Raw genomic sequence first — 22185 nt, 5'->3', positions numbered from 1 at the left:
TAACCAGTCAGAACAAAGAAGGCATAGCAAAGGTGTATAGTGTTACATTTCTCACTGTTCTTTTTAATTACCATTTAATGCTATTAACTTCTTGCATGCAAGACAGTATAGCTTCCTGTTAATATTTTTGTGGCAAGCAAAGTGGCAAGTGCTTTACTTTGGAAGGACCTCCAGGTTTGAACCAGAAAGGTCAGCTTCTCCTGGGACTAATTTTGGAATTCCAGAACATTCCCCTTACACAGGTACCAATGTATTCCTGTGGTATGTTGTGAATAGTGTCTGTGTAGACTCATTGGTGATACATCATGACTGAAACTCTTCTAGGGGCCTTGCAGGTTACCCATTTATTGGGCTATGAAGTGAACTGGGTGTTGTGGCTGGGCCTAGAAGAAAGATTGCTGTTTGCTATAATTTGCGCTGTCTTGGGGCTTTGAACCTCTGAAGTGAACTGTTTGTAGCTGCAAGTATCAACTGCTTCTCTCCTATCCAGTAGGCCATGGAAGTCTCTGGCATAGGTGGTACTATAAGGCCAGGTTTGTACATTATGGAAGGGGAGGTATGGTAGGTTTTGCAACATCATCATCATGACTCGCTGCTGGAGCCAGATTTGGCCAATTCAGCCCTGCCTCCTGGCTTTTCCCAGAAGGCTTTAACCATTTCCCCTATCACCACTCCCTTTTTCCTAACCACTGTTTGGTGGTTTCCCAGCTTCTGCTTAAAAAAAAGAAAAAGAAAAGAAATTCCTCCCAAATGGCTTAGTTACTGGCAGAATGACCATTAAGCTAAACAAATATACTGGTATTTTTGTTATTTTGACTCCACTAGATGCTCCCCACAATCCTCTGAGATTGAATTTGTCTCTTGGCTGAAAGAGGCTCAACTCATAGTTCCCCGTTCCCTCCAATAGTTTGGTTGTGAGTCATTCTAGAGAAGACAGAGTGAAATGGAGTATAGGAACTTACCCGCTTCTTTGTGATATGACACAGGGAAAAGACGAAGGTCAGCTTTTTCTGCCCTGTTCTTGCTTAAAGAAGCTTCCTGTTCCTGCAGGCAGCTGAATGGCTCCTAAAAGCCACTTTGGGAGTTTTTAGATCACTTGAATTCTTGAGGTGTTTTCAAGAGGATGGTTGTTCCTGTGTATCTCTGAAGATTAGATTTTTTCCCTTTTCCCCTCAGAGCCTAGCTGACTGCCCTCAGAGCCTAGCTGACTCCCCCTACCCCATGACCAAACTTTGGGGAACTTGAGTAACTACAACAGCTAGCATTCAGAAAAGAAAGCCACAAAGAAGGGCAGGTAGAGTTAGTATTTGACAAATACTGAAAAAGATGATAAGAATATAAAATATCAACCCAATTGCACAATCTTCTGGAACAGAACCAGAACCTCACTCACTTTGCATTTTTGACTTTCTGAAAAGTAAAATTTTAAAAGCAGCAAATCAGAAGGTTGTTATTGGAGCAGGAAGGAGGATACAAGATGGGCCCTGCCCTGAAGGGGACTGGGATACCAGCTGGAAGACCAAGGAAAGAGAACAGGGAGAAGAAGCCATGATGAGTCCAATAGTTTGTCAAGTACACACTGTGAAGCTTATTTGCAGGTTGGCTTAGCATGTCATACAGTCCTGCCCAGTATAAACAAAGGAAATTCAACTTCCAGATATCAACACAGACTTCAACCCTCCTTAGAGTCTAAGCAACTAAAGCATGCTCTTCCCCACTCCCTGCAACACAGCAGCAATTTGGCCTCTTCATTCAGCTCCCCTGCTCAATTGAGCAGCTACCCTGAACTCACATCACTGTGGCTGTCCCAGCACCTTGCTGCAGTCCCATGTAGTTTCCAGAATGGCACTGTACTGACTGTGCTGAGTCTATGAAGCCAGCAGTGGTAGACTTCAGGAAGCTGCAGAAATACCACCTTTGTCACACACTTGCAGGACCCATGATACCACCCAAAGCAGATTACTTCAGCCTGTTGCAGGGTCATGTGTGCAGGGTCAAAAGTACTCTGAAAACAGGATTTATGGTTGTGCGTCGTCCCGAGGCTTCGGCGAATGGGGTGGCATAGCAGCCTCCTAAATAAATACATACATACATACATACATACATACATACATACATCAGAAAAGAGCTTGTCTTCATTTGCTATCCATCTAACCTCTGAAGCTGAGGGCACCTAGGTGGCTTCAGGAGATGGTCGCAAAAATTGGGCAAGTTCATGTGGCAGAAGGTCTGATCCTAAGGTACTTGATCCAAAGGATAGATCAAAATCAGGCTAAGGGATGTGGTATATATAATTCCCATGGGCTCTATCAAGATTTGAAACTACAATTTGAAAAACTTGTTGGATTCCTATTTGTTGGTAATCCACCTACTTGTCTTAGCTGTGATCACTGGCAAAGTGATTCTTTTGGACTGCTGCCTATTCCTTATGTTCAAAAACAGAATGCTGATGAAGTAGAGATGTTAAAATATGTTGCTGTAGTTTTACAACTGTCAACTATGATGTTTTATTTAGCCGCTTGTATTCAGAGGCTCCCTCTGCAACATGGAATGCCATATGCCATTGCCCTTGCTCACAAGAAGCAACTGAGCTAAAGCTTCCAAGCCTGTACTCGCTTGTGTGTTTGGGCCTCTATGAAGCGATGGTCCAGTGATATCTTTTATTGATAGGGCCAGTCGAGAATGGCTCTAATGAAATTATCAAAGCTTTGAATTAATTATGAACTTGAATAAGAAAGCTAAGCTCTCTGGAGCCAACCATCTCATTAGCCATTCATTCTCATTGCACTCTCTCCATAGAGCAGAAGGCAGGTTCTGCTGCAGCTTAGCCTGTGTTTTGGATTTGGTTCAAACTTGCCAGGCTCTTTCGAACATCCTTGCCGTATGACTGGAAGACGTCCTTGGTGATTAATTTGATTCTGCTTCGACTCGTCATGTAAATAGCAGGCTCTTCCCCCTCCCCCATCTTCCCTCTACTCTTGGTTCAGCATCAGTGTAGTGAATGCCATACAAGAGTTCCTTGTTCTTTCATGGTAAAGGCGAAAGCTTACAAGAGTGAAATAGTCTATGTCTCCCGGAATTTAGTAGCATATGCTTAATGCTCTTTCTCATCGCTATTTCTTGGAAATTTCGGTAAGCAAATTTGTCTGCTCCAAAGCACTTCAAAATTGTTTATTTTTTCTTTTTTGTTATGTTCAGTGCATTCATTAGATAGCCCTGTGGCCTTCAGAATTAACTATGTTTTTGTTCTGTATCACTTTTGTTTTTTCACAATGTAAAATTTTACAAAATTGCAAAGGTGGCTCTTGTCGTTTGTTGTCAGCTATCTGCAACGTGTGTAGTTGTTTTGTTTTAAAGTATTTTATTAAAATTGCATTAAAACATTTAACAACATATTCAGTTAAAGGTTTGGAAAATAACTGGGGAATATTCAGGCAAAATATGGCTTGTTCAGTTGACATACTGTGACATAAGTTAATAAGACATTTATATTCAATTAACTATCATAATTTCTCCCCCTGTTGACCTTTTTTTTTGCAAGATTAACAACATAATCCTAAACATGTTTATTCAACAGCATGTCCCATTGAGCATCATGGGTTTACTTGCTAATAATAGTGCATAGGATCACACTGATAGACTTTGTGTACTATTTGTGCAAGTAATTTCAAAAGCATGACTGGCATTCAGTTCTTCTTTGCCTTTTTTTAAAATAGCCCCCTTACTTGCGGAGTTGTAGATTAAAGCATGCCTCCTTTTAGGCGACCTGTAATTGTTTTAAGTGGTGGTGGTGCACATCCAGAAGGCTGCATGGGTAGACAAGAGCATTTCATCTAAAGTACAAGACTATTATTTATTCCTTTTCATTTTTTCTTTTTCTAGGCAGCTGCTATATTTAATTCTGCATTTGGAAGTTTTCTGGTAAGTTTTCAATGTTTTTCCCCGCATACCACTGGCTGCTTTTTCCCACACCGCTATATTTGATTAAACATATTTTAAAATGTTTTAATTATGACTGATCATTGCTCTGAAAAAGATTTGGCAATCCCATATTATCTGTTCTGTTGCTAATTTCAGTACTGAAGCTTGTAGTTCTTTTCAGTGACTCATGCTCTCTAGAAAAATAGTGCACAAATAATCTCCAATCAATATAATTTAAAGATGCTTAACTACATGATAATAGTCTCCTTAATGAGGAGACAATCCATTATTATTCAGATGTTTTGGAGGCTAGTGTCAATATATTGATTTTCTAATGAGGTTTATCACACAATCATTATTTTCTATCAAGGGGCCATGGATTTTGAAAGGAAAACATGGCCCAGATGATGAGAGGCAATGCTAATTTACTCAGTGACGAATCACATCATTAGCATATATCACTGCCAGAGAAAAAGCTTGTTCCATGTCCCCAGGGAGACTATTGGAAGAAATAAAAATAAGCATACACTTGAAGTATAATTCCTGTGTTCGCATGCTAGGGCTGCACTTCTGAGCATGATACACTATAAATATACAGAAAGGAAGGCTTTCCTTTCCCTGTTTTATGTATTAAGCAAATTAAACAGCTGGGCCACTCACTTTGCATAATTTTGCATCTTTATAATGCAAATGGCTCATCTCAAGGATGGTGCTAATACTGTTTTTAATAAAAAGTTAAGTCAGTGGTAAATGCATAAAATAAGGAAGCATGAAAGGTATTGTTTTAGTAGGTTATGAATATTTACCAATAAATTAAACAGGCATATACAAAAATGCTGCAAGGTATGTGAGATAAGATGGGTATTTGGAAACATACTAGCCTGTTTGGATGTGCTTTTCATGTAAGGAGCAGTACATTTTTCAACTATTTTATTTCAACCGTTTTCATTTGAACGGATCACATAGTCTGGGGTATTAAAGGTAAAGGTAAAGGTTTCCCCGTGACATTAAGTCCAGTCATGCCTGACTCTAGGGGGGGTGCTCATCTCCAGCGTTTGTCCACAGACAGTCTCCGTGGTCATGTGGCCGACATGACTAAACACCAAAGTGCATGGAATACTGTTACCTGCCCACCAAATTGGTACCTTTTTATCTACTTGCATTTGCACGCTTTCGAACTGCAAGGTTGGCAGGAGCTGGGATGGAGCAACGGGAACTCACCCTGTTGTGCACATTTGAACCGGCGACCTTTCAATCAACCAGCCCAGCAGCACAGCGATTTAAAACCACTGCGCCACCTGCAGTCCCAGTCTGGGGTATTAGGTCTCTGCAAAAGAGTAGCTTTTGCAGCTGGACTCAGCTGTAGAACTTTTCATATCAGAGAAGTGTTACCTTGCCCTACTGTATGCCCTAACAAATGATATAGAAAAAGGTGGGTAGACCATTCTTCGGTGGATGAAGTTAAACCAGGTGAAAGTTAATCCAGACTAGACAGTTTTGGTTTGCCAACAGGATGGGAATAGAAGATATCAGCTTAGTATTGGTCTTAGATGGAGTTTTCCCCAGAAAGGTCAAGTGAACTGTCTGGAAGGCCTCCTGGGCTCTCTGTGAACTGGAGAAGCTCAAGTGGCAGCAGTGTCCCTGAGTGCACTTTACCAGTTTAGTCTAGTATGCCAGCTGCAGTTCTTTCTGGAGAAGATGGATCTTTCCTTGATTACCCATGTCCAGGCTGGCCTCCTCTAATGTTTGCTGAATGTGAGGCTGCCTTTGAGGATGGTTCAGCAACTTTAACTGCCCTAGTGTTGGAGGGTGAGTTGATTCAGCCATATAAGTGCTGTGCTGGTTACAGGTATGTTTCCTAGCCTGGTTTACATTGTCCATTATGACCTTTAGAACCTTCATTAGCTTGGGAGCAAATTACCTCAGATTATGAGCCTCCTCATTTGCCCACCTGTGAGAGCAGTCAGGTAGGTGACTACGTGAATGCCTTTTCCACAGGGATGCCACATGTCTGGGATAAATTGCCATTATAAGTCCACCAGGCTCCATCTTTAAGAAGGCCCGGAAAACTTTCCAATTTGGTCTTCCCCTGATATGTTTGCTGCAGTGTTTATTGTGGACATATTTAAGACTGTATCAGTTGGTAGAAGGTGTCTGTGTTTTGTTGCATGCCACCTTGAGAGGATTCCTGTCCTGAAAACTGACCAAGAAGTAATATAGTCCATGCTCCTGACCTGAGTACCTTCATTGCTTAGCCTTCAGTTAAAAACAGATTTTCCCATTCACTTTGCCCTGCATTTGCCATAAGACTAGTGTGTTTTGCTGCATGGCATATCTGCTGCTGGGCCATAAACCTCAATAAACCTTCCTACCCATTCTGTTCTGTAGTAATTTCTACTCAGATAAAACACACTACAAAGCCTGTTGCCTTTCTCATGAGCTGTCCAAATTACTGAATTTACTGACAGATTCACAATGCTCCAAATTTAATTTAAAATTGATTTTCTGAAGGCATAAATTCTGAAACCATGAGCATGCCAGCTGCAAGCAGACTGATTTCTAGATAAGAGCTAGTGTTGCATAGTGTTGAATGCATCTTGCTGACTTAGGAATTGCTCATCCACAAGGCCTGGAGGAATGTTGTCCATGGGGTCGCGATGGGTCGGACACGACTTCACGACCAACAACAACAACAACAAGGTTTCTGACTTGCCAGCATTCAGCTTCCATTTTTTGGACATTCTGGCCCATCATTGAGTCTAGGCACTGATTGAGACTTGTACATTCTCCCCTGATTCAGATGTCACAGGGAGACAGAGCTGTGTGTGAGATCAGCATACAGATGCCACTTAGCTACAAATTCTTTAACACCCACTTCCAGTTTGCTTCATACAAATGTTAAACAATACCAGAATCAAGATGATACCTCATGGAGCCCCATAGCCCAGTTGCCAAGGCACTGAGGAATAATCACCTAATGTTACTTTCTGAAATTGATCATACAGGTAGTACTGGAACTGGTGTGCAGTTTTCAGAGTCAATCCAAGGGTATAGTACAGTACTGGAAGCAGATGAGAGATGGAGCAAGATTCACAGGGTTGTACTCCCCCTTCCCTTTCTTGATAGCAGTTGTCCATCAAGGTGACAAAGTCTGATTCAGTCTCATAATAGGTCAATATCCAGACTGGAATGGGTCTAAATAATCAGAATGCTCCAAGACTGTCTTTGGTTGTTCTTTGACAACCCTAGCACCGTCCCTAAGGAAGGGGATTTGGAGACTGCGTGGTAGTATCAAGTACCCTTGGGTCCACAGTGGGTTTTTTCAGGAGTAGTTTTTCTACTGTCTCTTTAATGCCAGCAGGAACCACACTTTCATGTAGAGATGCATTTACCCACCTAGTCATACCCCTCAGCTAGATTTTATTAGATGGGAAGGGCAAGGCTTGAGGGGGATATGGCCATTCTCATTGTTGCAAGCATATCATCAGGCTGTAGCAAGTGGCATCAGTCCCACAAGGTCAGGCAGATGGTACAATCACACATCATGTCTGGAGTTGCACTAATGGTGTCAAGTCCACTTGGCCATGTTCATAGGATTGGGGTCATCTGGTAACTATTTGGAGGTTATAGTTCCCTCTCGCTATTTTAGGGCATCCAGCCCAACCAAATGAACCAGCTTTCAGCAAATAGGGCTCTAGTTCCCTCTAAATCCTACTGTGACCATTTGGCAACACATTTTGATGACATAATTGTTTGTCTTCAACAACTGGAGGGGCACAAGTTCCCCACCCTACAGGATTCCTATATAGTAATAATTTTGTGACTTGTAGAGACATTCTTGTAAACGTTTTTTTTAGATTTTAAGGTCAGATCTGGAAAGTTAACAGAATGTATACTTGGTTGCTGAAATATAATTTTTTCAAGCTAATTGCTCTGCTTGTTTAGGGGTCCTGGGAATATGAATGTGGTTTAGCTGAGATACGGATATGCATCCTCCTGGTATTCAAATATATTAGCATTTGTTAGACTGCTTTTACAGGCTATGTCTAAATGTATGGATTTAAAAGGGGAACTAAACCTCAAACTGTTCTTAGTGCTGAAATGAATTCCTGCAGATCTGTGGGCAGAAATTTGTGCATATTTATAACTTGTATAATAACATCATAGGTCTAATTAAAACATAGTGTTTTAAAGAACTAATTGTTACAGAAAACTTTTTTTTCCTGTAGCTAGCCTGGTAATAAGCAATGATAGATGAATTCAATTTACATAAATTTCAGACCCAGAGAATATTTTAGAATTATACCACAGAGAATTGCTCTAAGTTAAGAAGTTAATATCATTATCTCCTCCCCTCATTTAAAAGTTGAATTTAGAATAATTGTGGGACATAAGTGATTTGAGTTTTCCCTATGATAGTGACTTAATAAATTATGATAGCATTTTAGTAATTCTGAGTTGGTTATCAGCAATAATGGTGGCTCTAAGACAGCAATCTTATGAAAGCTTATTTGAGAATAAGCCCACTGTATTTGGCGAGACTTACTTCTAAGTAAAAGTATGTAGGATCAGACTGAATACCAGCTACACACTTGTAGATTATATCTAGCCTGGACTCCTATAAAGCTCTCTGTGTGAGTCATCCTTTTGAAGATGGCTAGGAAAATATCCACTGGGATAAAATGCAGGTGCCATAATGGCTTGGTCATGTTCTACAAATGTTTCATCAGTTATATTGGTTATCTTTATTTTTCCAGGCTCCTTTAAAAAAAGTCACTACTAATCATTTTAAAGCTCTGCATGGTTCAGAAACAAGTTATTTGAAGGACTTCCAACTCACATATGAACCTGCCAAGGCTCTGCTCTTTCACTTACCACTATGGTAAATCAGGCTGATAGTTACTGAGGAGAGGGCCTTTTCAGTGGTGGCCCCATAATTGTGGAATTCTCTTACCTGTGGACTTGTCTTGTGCACACGTGTCATACAGCTAACCATTTTATTATTTATTTATTTATTTATTTATATGCCGGCCTCCTGCATATGACTTTACTTGATGTTGAAGTGATAATATATTCAGTTGTGCTGTGTGTGTTAACATTTTTCTTGTATACTAGCTTGTGAGGGCTTGCCCTAAATGGGGGCCTAATAAAATAATCATATTCATAACCATACCTACTTGCTTATGATTAGTAAAGAAGGGCAGCAGGGGCGTGGGGAAGCTGCATTTCCATGTTGGGCATGGTGGAGAAAGCGCCCCCTTTCTGGCAGTCCAGCAGGTTTATGTACTGAGCGCAGAGGAAGGATAAAGCTGTCCACCTCCACCCACCTGCTCACTCACCTGCATGAATTCCCAGTTTCCTGTGGCTCCCAGACTATGCTTAAATATAAAGTTGGTGTATGCTAGTAGGGTTCACCCACCAAAGACTACTAGCTACTGTGTTTATATCTGAAAGCAGAGAATCTATTTTATGCTGTATGAGAATAGTACATGTTGTGTAAATATTATTCATTTGCAATTTGGATACATTGTTTCTGAAGACAACTATTTTGAAGTAATGCATAATAGCTTCCTGCTAAAAGAACAGAATCACATGTGTATTTGAAAATGCACATGCTTTTCCAGTGCATTAAACAAGGTGCCAACCTGTTTGAATAATCTCTTATGCCTCTGTGCTTGAGGTAATGCTGATGCATATTATTTGTTGTTGCATTTGTATATGTGAAATGTAATTTAATTATTTAACTTCTACACTGCCCAATAGCTGAAGCTCTCGGGGCAATTTACAACAATACATTAAAATTTAAAACAACACATTACAAAACATTGGAGCAGGGGGAGCAGGAAAAAAGTCACCATGCAAAATTTTAAAACCACTTTTAAAACGCACATAACATTTCAATAACTTAAGAGAAAATCTGATTGAACCTGATTAATGATTTGTATAAAATAACAACATTCATTTAAATGTGCATGTGAACACACACCACAACTATGAACTTCAGATAACTTTTCTACAACTAAATATGTAACTACACAGTTTTCTAGTGCAGGAGTGCCATTCTTCTAGCAAATTAAAGAGTCTCTTCTTAAAAAGGACTGTAATTGGTATTTTAAATAATTGCTTTCTGCAATTCTTCCCATGGCAACCTAAGTCAGGAAGGGTAGAATGTCTGAATTGGCAAAACAAGTATTCATAACATAGTTTTAGGATAATTTGCAAATTACGTTATTACATCTTAATCCTGCTTCCTTTCATTTGAGCCTAATAAACTGAAAATGTTATTGGAGGACAGCATTCTGTCAGCTGAGCTATTTCTTGTGTCAGTGTCCAAAACATTCCCCAGATCAAGAGTGATAGGTTTCATTGACACTGTCCTTCTATTCTCCTGCTATTTTAGAAACATAGGAAACATTTTCACCTGCAGCACCTGAACACAGAAATAAAATATAGTCAGAAAGCCTCCACATAGGAAAAATATTTTCTACAGATGCATCTTTAAGCAGGACTTGTTTGAAGTGCATGTGGCACATGTGACTCTCATTCTGGAGTCTTCTGAGTTTGGACACTTAAACATTCATTCATTCATTCAAAACATTTATATGCCATCTATTTCACCCATGGCTTCTCTAGGTGGCTAACATCAGGAGGTTAGTTAGGAATTATTCCCCTTCTGCAAAAGAGAAAATTCTAGTATTATCACCTGTGACTTAGAACTGAGCCTAGGTTCTCATTACATGACAACCAACTGTTGACTTTTGTCATTGGTTGACTGTCTTGTGCCAAGCAGCACATGGTTACTGGAAATGGCTCTTAACATGGTTGTCAGCCATGATAAGAACCAACAGTTTGTTATAGGGTTTGTTTGACTGAGAATGGGTTATCATGTTCTCTGAACATGGGCAACATGATTCATTTTGGGTCAAGGCCCACAGCAAACTATATGTCAATCAACAGCAGCAAAAACTTCTGATCATTTGTTGTGCTCATTATTGGTGCTTGGCACTTATCGTCAACCCATAATTTACTACATTAAGAGCAAACCCACTGTGTGTGTATATTTGTAGCAAAGCCAGGTCTGTTCTCATAGGGAAGACTTTATCAGGATAGCCAACCAGATGCCTTCGAGATGACATTGTCTGTCCCTGGGCTATGTCTTCCAAGACGGTCTGTATCTATTTATTTCAGAGAAGCAGACAGTCTATGAGAGAGAGGCTAGAAGTTGCATTTCAAATTGTAGTTTTTATTGTAATAGTACATAAAATTAGTCCCATAGCTCCTTACCCTATCCCCATCCTTGTACAAAATGTCCTTTTAATAAAAATGTATGGAATTCTTATCTACTCTGTTTTAGTAGCCGTAAGGCTTTATATGGTCTGACAAGACTTGTGTAAATGCATTAGGTGCAGTGTCCATTTTTCTTGCAAAATTGTGACATAGATTTAATTATGAGAATGACCAACAACTTTCAAATCTAATTTTCATAGGCTGAGCCAACTCTTTTATTTTTTAATAATGATGGATTTTTTTTTAAAGCAAGGATCTCAATATTATTTAAAGAAATTGCATGGTGTGAAACTAACCTATTGGCTGGCTTTTTATTTTATTACATTCCACCAAATGTTGTTCATAGTTTTTCTGTTAATTATTCTATGTTTTTAAAATATAATGCAGAAAACTAAGGGGAAAGATAGCTCTACATTTGTGCATTTTCATTTCCCTTCTATAATAGAATACATTTATTTCTTTTGTTTTTTGAAAGGCCAAATCTTGGAACAAGATTGGCCAATATACATCTTATACCAGTTTTGGTTGATTAGTTGATTGAAAGGAAGAAACTGTATGAAATTGTTTTCACTACTGACTTTGATTTATAAAATGCTGCATTTGCCAGCTTTTTCGTCATCGTGTGTATACATAATGGTCTCTGATGCCAATTCTGTTTTTCTCTGCTAGAACATGTGCAGAATTGATATTTTCTTCAGTTAAGATTCAGATGCCTTAATTTTTCATGTTTGACTTGGACAGTCCATTCCTGTTCAAGAGAAAAGGGACTGGATCCAGGATCTGCCTTCAGTGGGCAGGAGGACTCCACTCACCAAAGTGTCTCTGCCTGATTTTCAGGGATCACCCCTTGCACTGTAGCTCATGCCATTCAACAGTTACTTGCCACTCTGTGGCATTTTCAGGATGCAGGAAGAACTGCCATGGGGAAGAGGGGGCAAGGAGGTCTGTTCCCACCAACCAAGCTGTGTGTGCCCACATCTGGATCCAACTTATTTTTTTTTAGTAGACTTGGACAACAGAAAGGTTTTGTTGATAATGAATTGTTTGTTAATTATTTGAAGCATTTATATCTGTCTTTATCCAGGCAGATCTCAAGATGGCTTACAACCAGAGAGTAACAGCACATTAAAAACTTTAACTTATGGAAATTATTCTACAAGCTTCAACTTGTTTTTGGAGATCTTTTTATCTGATTGTGTGTGTGTATGTATGTGTCTGTTCTTCAGCTACTGGGCAGTATAAAAGTGTAATAAAGAAATAATAGCATAATTTAGCTGGGAGGGACTAACAGAGAGAAGGAAAAAAAGGCTTTTCCTTCCCCTTAACCCATAACTTATGAGGGGATTTGCAAGAAGAAATCAGGTGAGGGGAAGTTTTAATCCCTTTTCTGTAGCATTGTAGCCCCAATCCAAATTGGAGTCATTCATACTTAGAAAGGTAAAGAAAACTAGCACACACCGTTCCACTATACATGATTACCCAGACATTTAGTTTGGTTCTGTGCTGACTGCCCTGATTCACTACAACTTAACAAGAAGAGTAATTAGAATTAATTGAAAAGACAAAAAGACAGCAGAGAAAGTAGGAGGGAAATACTTCATTGCCTGGATCCACCATAAAATTATGTGAATGATGCCAAGTAATGAATAAAAACCTTGTCTGAGATTGCCCCTTTTGTGAGGTAAGGATTTCTGAAATAGTCCCTGTCTATCATAGAGATAGGAATGCAAAGCAGTGGAGTGGGGAAAGTGGAAATTGGTGAGACCATTTTCTCCTCCCTGTGTCAAGATACTCATTCCCACAGAAGTTAACTGGGAATAACCAAGAATATCTGTGTGTCCTGTTTTTGCTGATTTTATTTCTGTGGCAGCCTTCTGGTGACCTTTGTTATCTAGCCATGGACTAACTTGTTCTGTGAAAGATGGCTTGTGATATCACCTGACCATAAGATATTGCTCTCTTTTTAGGTTAATGTTGTGCATATTACTATAGCAACAAGTAATTCTGTGGTATGTACTAATGAGCCGTTGATGCACTTGCAGAGTATTTGAAGTCTCCTCCTCTTGGCCTCCTGCCTACTAATACACCTGAGGCATGTGGTTAATGGCCCATTAAGGTACACCCTGTTGTGCATTATTGCTTAATTGCAGTGTAGTTTACTATGTATTTTTTTACTTTATTCTATTTCTATTTGTTGTTAGTCTATATAAATGTAATGCCAGCTCGTAAAGGCAAAATACATATTCTGTACAATCAAGATGATAATGCTATAATTTAAAGTTTTTTAAAAAATAAAGTTGAATTTCAAATACAAAGAAAGGCCTTCTTTAGGATATGATCAAAACAATGTGAATGGTTTTATATCCTTGCAAGGCTAAATAATTATCTGCTATTGTACAATTCTTTATTGGCTGGACAGGGTGAAGATGAAAGAAGGCTTCTAGATAAAGCTTCAGTTCAGAACTGACTGAAGCAGGTGTTAGAAATGCAGATTATGTGTACTGACCAAAGACTGTACAAATTTGAAATGAAAATGCCACTGGTTGACTTGCAGTGCTCTGCACATGTGATGTTTCAAAGAGCTAAATTATTAATTTTGTTGTGTAAAATTGTTCATCTTTTAGGAATAAAGGTGCCTTTTGAAGATTCCCTTCCCCTTTTTATTTGCATTTGACAACAGGCAATCTGTTTGTTCCATTTTTGTACTATTTGCTTGAAGAAGTGACCTGCAATTCACAGCTATGTTCAGAATAATCTACTTAGCCAAGATCTCCAGAGTTTGCCTGCATTGTGTGAATATGCAGAAATTCTGATATGCAGAGTTTTTGAAGGGCTGATACAAGGAATAGGTAAGGATTAAATTTGCCTGACTGTATGGCATAGTGCACTGCTTGACTCCAGACTGTTTGTTGGATGTGGTAATTCCTTTGAACTCCTCATCCCATGCAGATTTTCCTTTCTGGCATCTTTTCAGAAAACCAGGAGATCAGAGTATGCGATTCTCTAGAAGTCCCTATACCTCTGGATTGATCCAGAGGTTACTAAGTATGCCTATTTCCCCATCAGTTGAGAACCTAAGTCATGTAACGGATGTTGGTAGCTCCATGTCTTGTGTTGCTTGCATGAAAAAATCAGGAGCAGTTGAAAATAATGAGGCCAATTGTCAACTTCTTTTTCCTGTTTCATGCGGATCCAAGGTATGCGGGTCTTTTCTATGTTGAGTTTGTTTCTTCTAGCACCTGGAAATGATGAGAAGTGAGCTATTCTCTGTTGTAGGGCTGCTATTGGGATGTAACTCCCATACAGAGAAAAGGAAGGCTGAACAGCAGATCATGGGTCTGTATACTTGGGAAGGAAACAAGGCTAATCGATATGGGTAAAATGGTGGCTGTTATTCTCACTACAGTTTGTTTTCTGACAGTGAAGTGTATAAGTGTATTAGTTTAAAAGTATAGTTAGGACTAACGGTGTAATGTAGTTACTTCTGTAATGTAGTTATTTTTGTAGTTACTTCTGTTCCAGCAAAATATATAAGTGCACATTGCCTTGACTTAAACCTGGAGCATTCAGGGTAGTTTTGAGATAGGATGTTATGCAGACAGAATAAAACTTGAAAGAAGAGCAGCCTTCTTCAAGTTTTGTCTATGAATATCAGAGAAACTTGGCCCAAAGGAAAAAAGACCAGTCACTATCAAGGGAAGCAGTGAACTGAAGAAGGAAGGGCAGAGGGCTTGCCCAAGGAGGTGGCACTTTGCACATGCTGTTGCAAGGCAAAGACTGACAGGCAAGACCATGAGAAATGGTCAGGTGTTTCACTGCTCTTGCCAGATAGCCCTGCAACCCAGCCCCTTTGAATCAACCACGAGCAGCTCATACTGCCACGTTTGCACAGCATGACAAACCATTTTGAAAACAGACCACCATGAACATCCCATCAGTAAGCCATGGATTCTTAGTGCAGTTTGCTCACAATCCATGCTTAAGCAGGTGTGCCAAGTTACAACACAGTAACTCACAGTGAAACAAACCAGGCTGACAGCCACTCTGGGTTGTCATGCCATGTAAACCAAGTCAGCTTCTTATGTTCTTAATTATGAATTGGACTTTAGAAGAAAAGCCACTGTCATTTCCCCCTTATTGAAAGCTGAGTGCTAACTTACATATTATAAGGAAAAAAGGTTATCCAATAAAGTGAATTGGTACCTCTATGCAACCTGAAATGTGAAAGTTCCTTTAATAGTACATCCTATTCAGAAGTTAGTCCTGATGTATTTCAGTGAGATCTATTCCCTAGTAATCAAGTTTAGGATTCCTACCTATGCATTCTGGTCCCAGAGTTACTGGTTGTTTATCAGCTCCACTAATTAATTAGGGTTCAGGATTTTTAATCTGCAGATAAATCTTGTCTTTATGCGAGTATGGCTCAGGGTGATGGTGACTTACCTCAGAAAATATGGCACAGCGAGTTGTTTATGGGATTAAATTGACAATTGACTCGTTTGCTTGTTGGAACCAGAGGCATTCATGAGTTCTCAAAGGTATAAAACGATGTAATCAGGACAAAACAAACACATAACAGCAACATTAAAAGGCACCACACTGTGAATTGTCCCCTCTGGGTAATGCAGTCTCCTACCACAGTTCTGTGGTGATCTCAAGAGAGCAAATCCTCTGGACCATAACGGAAATTTCAGTAAAATCCCTGGTCAGGGTCCCACAAAATAAAGACAACTATATTCATTTGTCTGAGTCTATGGGATTCATGTTATCCTTGCAAGGACCACTGTTAAGAGTATTAAGTTAAGAGGCAGTGCATGCAGAACTGCATAGAGGGCAAGGCACTGGGGCCGAAGTCCAGGCTCCCACAACCTAACGAGCTCCCAAAAGACAATATGGAGAAGAGCAGGTGATGAGGCTGGTGGATGCAAATCCGTTTTATTGCTGCAGTCATGAGGGTGCTGCGATCCAAGTGAGTTTAACATGCAGATCTGCATTTACTCAGAGTATGGGGAAGGTGGTTATCAAGGTTAGCAAACAGTTTTGACATTTTTCTAACATAGGGAATGTAAAAGTAGTTAAGTGTTGCATGGTGCTTGTTGAGGAGTGGGGCTGAATGTAAGTTGTATGCATCACAACTGAAGCAGCACTCATGGCTGTCTGAAGGAGGTGGGGAACACCATAAGACCATTAAGTCCAAGAGTTACAATTTCTTGGCTGCATCCCTTAGTGAACAAGGGAACATGAGGGCTGTGTTCGAGCAAGACTAAAGTCATGCAGACTGATCTTGGATTCATGCAGTATCTACTTTGTAGTATCCCTATTCATTTTTTCATACCATGTATAATTTTATACACCTTATCCTACCTTCTCACTCACACGCACCTATATTCGAAGGGCTTAACCATCAAACATCATGAGCTTTCCTCATAGGTGCCTTGCATGAGACCTGCATCATATTTCACCCCTACAATATCCCTTTTATAGGGAAGGTGTCTAGAACTACAACGCAGTATTCCAAATGCAGGCACAGCAACATTTGTATAATGGCTGTATAGCATTCATTTTGATCCCTGTCCTAATAATTCCCATCACAGAATTTGTCCTCTTTACCGCAGCCATACACTAGGTTTACCTGGTGTACCTAGGTTGAGTTGTTGATCACAACCACAAGATCTATTTCCTGGTCAATCCCTACTAACTTAAACTATATTAGCATATATGCAGCTACTTCAAAAAATGCCCCAATTTATGTCACTTATATTACTTGTTTACCTTGACCCACACAGGTACAAGCCATTTGCAGCTCTTCACAGTCCCTCTTTTAACCAGCCGAAATAATATTTGGGGTTGATAAGTCCACCTCACTATTTGCCTCTAACTCCAGATCATTTATGAACAATACTGATTTTGTGGGGATACCACACTTTACATCCCTGCAGTGTGTGAACTGATAATGTATTCCCATTCTCTGCTTTCTCCTCTTAGTCATTCATTGATCCTGACTGGACCTTTTTTCCATTTGCTGAATAGCCTTTTGTGAGGAACCCTGTAAAATTTGTTTTGGAAGTTGACATAAACAATATCTAACAGTTTACACTGCCAGATGTGCTCAAAGCAAGGATTTGGACCCATTTATCAGGCATCCAAATCCACCTATCTCTCATCTAGCTGCTACAGTATACTAATTCACAGTAAGCCTATCAAGCTGAAGAAAGTGAGGCATGTAGTCCCTGTTATGATATGCAAATTTGGCTTGGTTTCAGTGGCAGGCATGTAAATTAAGTTGGGGTTACTAACTCACCTTAATCACCTTAGCCTGCAGTCTTCTGAAAAGCAAAACTGAGCTTGCTGCTAGACAGCCATTTTTTGCAGTCTCTGGCTCCAGGGGAGGGGCTCTTGTGTTCACTGTGTCAACAGAAAGCCGTTTATATGATAGGTGCCTTGCATGAGCAGCTCTCATAGTGTTCCATGAGAGAAACAGCCGAGTAATCAAACAGTGCACTCTGCTTAGTGTAAACCAAGGGCCTATGTCTGCATTGCATTCAGTAGGAATAAAGGGCAAGATTAAATAATTGAATGTAAATGACTTGAGCCAAGTACAAGTTATGAAATCATAGCCGAGGGACAGAGAGGTCACCCACAAAACTTGGGTAAAATGTTACTATGGAGACACTGGCAAGAACAGGTGTTCTTTTCCAAAGGATGCATACTCAAACCTGTATGTTTTTCCTTTCTAAATTTGAGAACAGTTCTAGGATACATAGCATTATGGTTCACGCAGGACAATTAATGTTCCTGATTTCTCATAAAAAGGCCTTTTTTGCCTTTTGTAATGTCTGCCATTGATTAAGTAATTTTCTAGAAATTGCATCACATGTTCTAGAACAGTATTTTTGTGCAGGAAATTTCAGTAGTTGAAAGAACATTTGACCATTTCTCATTTTTCCTTTGAGATGTCAAGAGTGATTGCCTATACCATCATTATTGCTATTCACTCCTGTAGAACCTAGAGAATTACACAGTTTGCATGACACCCCATCATGGTTCAATACCCATGAGAACTGTTGCACATGCACTATTTTGCATGATTTCCATGGGTGCAGAGCTTCTCTCTCATGCGAACCCAGGTAGAAGAAGTTGTTAGGCAACTCTCCAGTAAAGCTAAAACAAACCATGGACTATTGTATTTATATTTAACCTTTACCTGGAGTCACTGTAGTTATTTCTACTCCACTTCTGTTGACATCTTTATAATGCAATCATCTCTCATAATATAAATGAAAGATGTAAAGTTACTGCAGTGGTATGGAAACATTTACAGAAGTATTAGCTGCCACACTGCTCTAGTGGATGTATAAATGGAGGTGTCATTTCCAGTCAAAACTTTTTATCTATATTCCACAGTACTGGGATAGTTATATTCTCAGGGCCAAATTAGACAATATGTTAAATGTATAATTCCATTTAATGATTTAATGATGTTAGGGTTTTTCTGTTCCTTTTAAGTAGCATGTATCTTACCACTTGGAACGTCCCTACATTTACAGAAACTACCTTATTTTTGGATGAATTATTTTCCCTCCAAACAAATAGGCACAAACACAACCAAGATTTGGATTTAATGGACTGATGTTGGGATGATATTTTGCCATGGCTGTGAAGATCAAAAATGATCTAATAATTTTTAACAGGTCAATATGCATGCAGATTAACTCCTCCCCCAAAAGAAAACTTTCTTGTGACTTTCCTATTTCACATAGTACAGAAGAAAAGTCACTCTGCAAGTCAATATTGTAATTAAACTTGCTATTTTTTAAGATGTCAAACATTACTTGAGTTCTGACTTTAATTGTTTTGTCCTGATTAAATGTAGTGGTACCCAAATTAACTCAATGTAATATTTTAATAAAGTGTAGCATCTTTAAATCATTTCAGTTTAATTGCTATACCCATAAACTAGACTTACACTCTTACTGCCTTCTCTTTGTGGAATTCAGTTTCTAGGCAGATAATTGGCTCTGTATTTAGGCACTAACAACATGTGTAAGTAAGAAACATAGACAATAGCTTCTTCTAAAACATTTTCAGGAAGAGGCAATTTGGAATGGAGAAGCAGCTGGGAAGTGTTTGATGCTTTCCATACCCATCACTTTTCACTGTAACTTCACTTTTTCTAAGCCTATTTTCCTTTGCCAGGCTCCAAATGCATCTCTGCTTTGTTGTTACTGCTTATTTACTATCACCACTGAGGATGGTTAGTTGGACAATGTATTAGGATGGAAGAATGGTATAGCTGTTATTCCCTGTACCATTCCTTGTCTATCCAATAAGTAAGATGCTGGAAACTCAAATTGTTAGTTACCTAAAGGAGACCCACCAGTTGCCACCATTTTGATCCTGATAATTTACATGTGCATTGTATCTAAGTTCTTGACTTGTAATAACAAACCTAAGAAAGTAAGAAAAGCCATGCCAGCTAAGACCAATGTCCAGCTAGTCCAGCCCTCTGTGCACGTGGTGGCAAACCAGCTGTCCAGAGGATCACGCAAGGAGGATGAGTGCAAGACCTCTGCCTGCCCAGGCTCCTCAGCAACTGGTGCATGCAGGCATGCCACCCCAATGAAGGAGGTAGCACACAGCCAGTAAGACTAGTAGTCACCAATAGCCTTCTTCCTCATGAATCTGTCCAGTCCCCTTTCAAAGCCATCTAGTTTGGTGGCCATCACTACGTCCTGTGGCAGCAAATTTCATTGTTTAACTATGTGTTGTGCAAAAAAGTACTTTCTTTCATCTGTCCTAAACCACCTACCAATCAGCTTCATGGGATGACCCCAGGTCTGAGTGTTATGGGAGAGGAAGAAAAATGTCTCCCCTTCTACTCTCCCCACACTAAGCATTGTTTTAAACACCTCTATCATGTCTTCCCTTACTCACCCTTTTCCTAAGCTAAACAGCCCCACTTATTGTAGCTGCTCCTCATAAATGAGGTGCTCTAGCCCCCTGATCATTTTTGTTGCCCTTTTCTGTATTTTCCCTACTTAATATTGTCCTTTTCCAGATAAGGAATCAGAACTGAGCACAATGTTTCAAGTGTGGCTGCACCAAAGATTTGCATAAGGGGAATATGACCTTGGCACGTCTATTTCTACTCCGTTCCTCGTTTGCCTACCAGGGAGTTTGCTTTTTTCACAGCAGCTGTGCACTGGACCAATGTTTTCATTGAACTGTCTACTACTGTCCCAAGATCCCTTTCTTGCTTGGTCACTGCTGAGTTCCCCATAGCATATGAAGTTGGGATGTTTTGCCCCAACGTGCATTACTTTATACTTGCTTACAATGAGCTGCATTTGCCCTTCTGGTGCCCATTCTCCCTGCTTGGAGAGATCCCTTTGGAGCTTCTCATACTCTGTTTTGGTTTTAACCATCCTAAATTGTTTGGTGTCATCAGTAGACTTGGTGACTTTATTACTTACTCCTAATTCTAGTTCATTTATGAATAGGTTGAAAAGCATTGGTCCTAATATAGAACTCTGTGGGACTCCACTGGTTACATCCCTCTATTTGGAGAAATTTCTGTTTATTCCCATGGTCTGTCTTCTGTTCTTTAACCAGTTAGTAGTCCATAAGAGGACCCCCTATTCATACACACACTTTTATTCCATGGCTGCTTAGTTTGCTCAGGAGCCTTTGGTGAGGGACTCTGCCAAAAGTCTTTTGGAAGCACAAGTAAACCATGTCTATTGGATCACCTCTGTCTATGTGCTTGTTGATGCTCTCAAAGAAATCCAATAGGTTAGTGAGAAAAAACCTCCCCTAGCAGAAGCCATTCTGGATTTTCTTCATCAGGGCTTGGCCCTCTATGTGCTTACTGATTCTATCTTTAATCATGCTTTCTACCAGTTTACCCAGAACAGATGTTAAGCTAACTTGTCCGTAATTTCCTTCATCTCCCCTGGGTCCCTTTTCAAAAGCTCATATTACATTGACCATTATCCAGTCCTCTGTTTCAAGGACTGATTTGAGGGACACATTAAATATTTTGGCAAGGTGGTCAGCAATTTCATGTTTGAGTTCTTTGAGAATTTTAATATGGATACCATATGGACTGAGTGACTTGCTGATTTCCAGTTTGTCAATAAGGTTAAGAATTCATCTTATGTCACTACTATCTGCCTTAACTCCTCACACTCCCTTACAGAATACATAAGCTCAGAGACTGGTATCTGCTTTTCATCCTCTGCTATGAAGACTGATGAAAGAATTCTTTCAGCCTCTCTACAAATTCCTTTTTCCCTGCTTAGTGCTCCATTAATTTCATTATTGTCCAATGCTCCAGCTTCTTCCTTAGCTGCTTTCTTTCTTTTGATATAGTGTGTGTGTGTGTGAGTGTGTGTAGAGAGACACTGACTTAATTCTGTATGGTTAGCCTTGACGTTACTAGTGTGCTCACAAATGATTCTTGAAACCAAAAATAGCAAAGCAAAAATTGGGGGTCATCTTATATGCCGATATATATACAGTAATAACATGTGGAACAAGTGACCAGGAAATATGCTTCATAAAAATACCTGTATATATTGGCATATAAAATAACTCACATATAAGATGAGGCCACAAAACAAAAAATCTCATTTAATTACTGTTGGCAAACTCAAGAATAATCAAATTCGCGAAAGTTAAACCCACGAAAGTTGAGGTTCGACTGTAGTTTGTTGGAGTGATTTATTTTAGAACTCTTTCTGCAATAGTGTATCTGGTGCCAATTATCTGATAAATATCTAGAGTTATGATTGTGGTACAGATATTAGTCTGATTCTTTTTTCTGTCAAGCAAGAAGGAGTGGAAGATTTTAAGGAGATCAAGAGGGGGAAGAACACACCACTCCCTCTGAACTGTCAGTTACAATGGGTAATGAAGGAAGCTGCATTCCAGAATGCAGGATTTTGTTTTACCCCAGAGAGTTCTGTAGGAGCCAGT

At 39.6% G+C, this 22185-nt stretch overlaps 1 protein-coding gene across 8 annotated transcripts in view; it reads left to right on the top strand.

Moving 5' to 3' along the window:
* The window catches only part of SLC10A7 (solute carrier family 10 member 7), a 163888-nt gene that overhangs the window by 43775 nt on the left and 97928 nt on the right, over positions 1-22185 (top strand). For 7 of the 8 annotated variants that reach the window (XR_006414809.1, XM_044430838.1, XM_044430837.1 and 4 more), the window contains exon 5: positions 3883-3921. Coding sequence is in view for 7 of the 8 variants with exons in the window: in XM_044430838.1 (XP_044286773.1) it covers positions 3883-3921 (39 nt within the window). In the remaining variant the exon portion in view is untranslated. Of the gene's footprint in view, positions 1-3882; positions 3922-13250; positions 19998-22185 lie in introns of those variants that run through there. The other variant, XM_044430844.1, reaches the window with a different exon arrangement.

Source organism: Varanus komodoensis, unplaced genomic scaffold (genome assembly GCF_004798865.1).
Source record: "Varanus komodoensis strain SLA01 unplaced genomic scaffold, ASM479886v1 scaffold21, whole genome shotgun sequence".
NCBI classification, from domain to species: Eukaryota; Metazoa; Chordata; class Lepidosauria; order Squamata; family Varanidae; genus Varanus; species Varanus komodoensis.
Note: the sequence above shows the minus strand (reverse complement) of the source record. Positions and strands in the feature narration are given on the sequence as shown.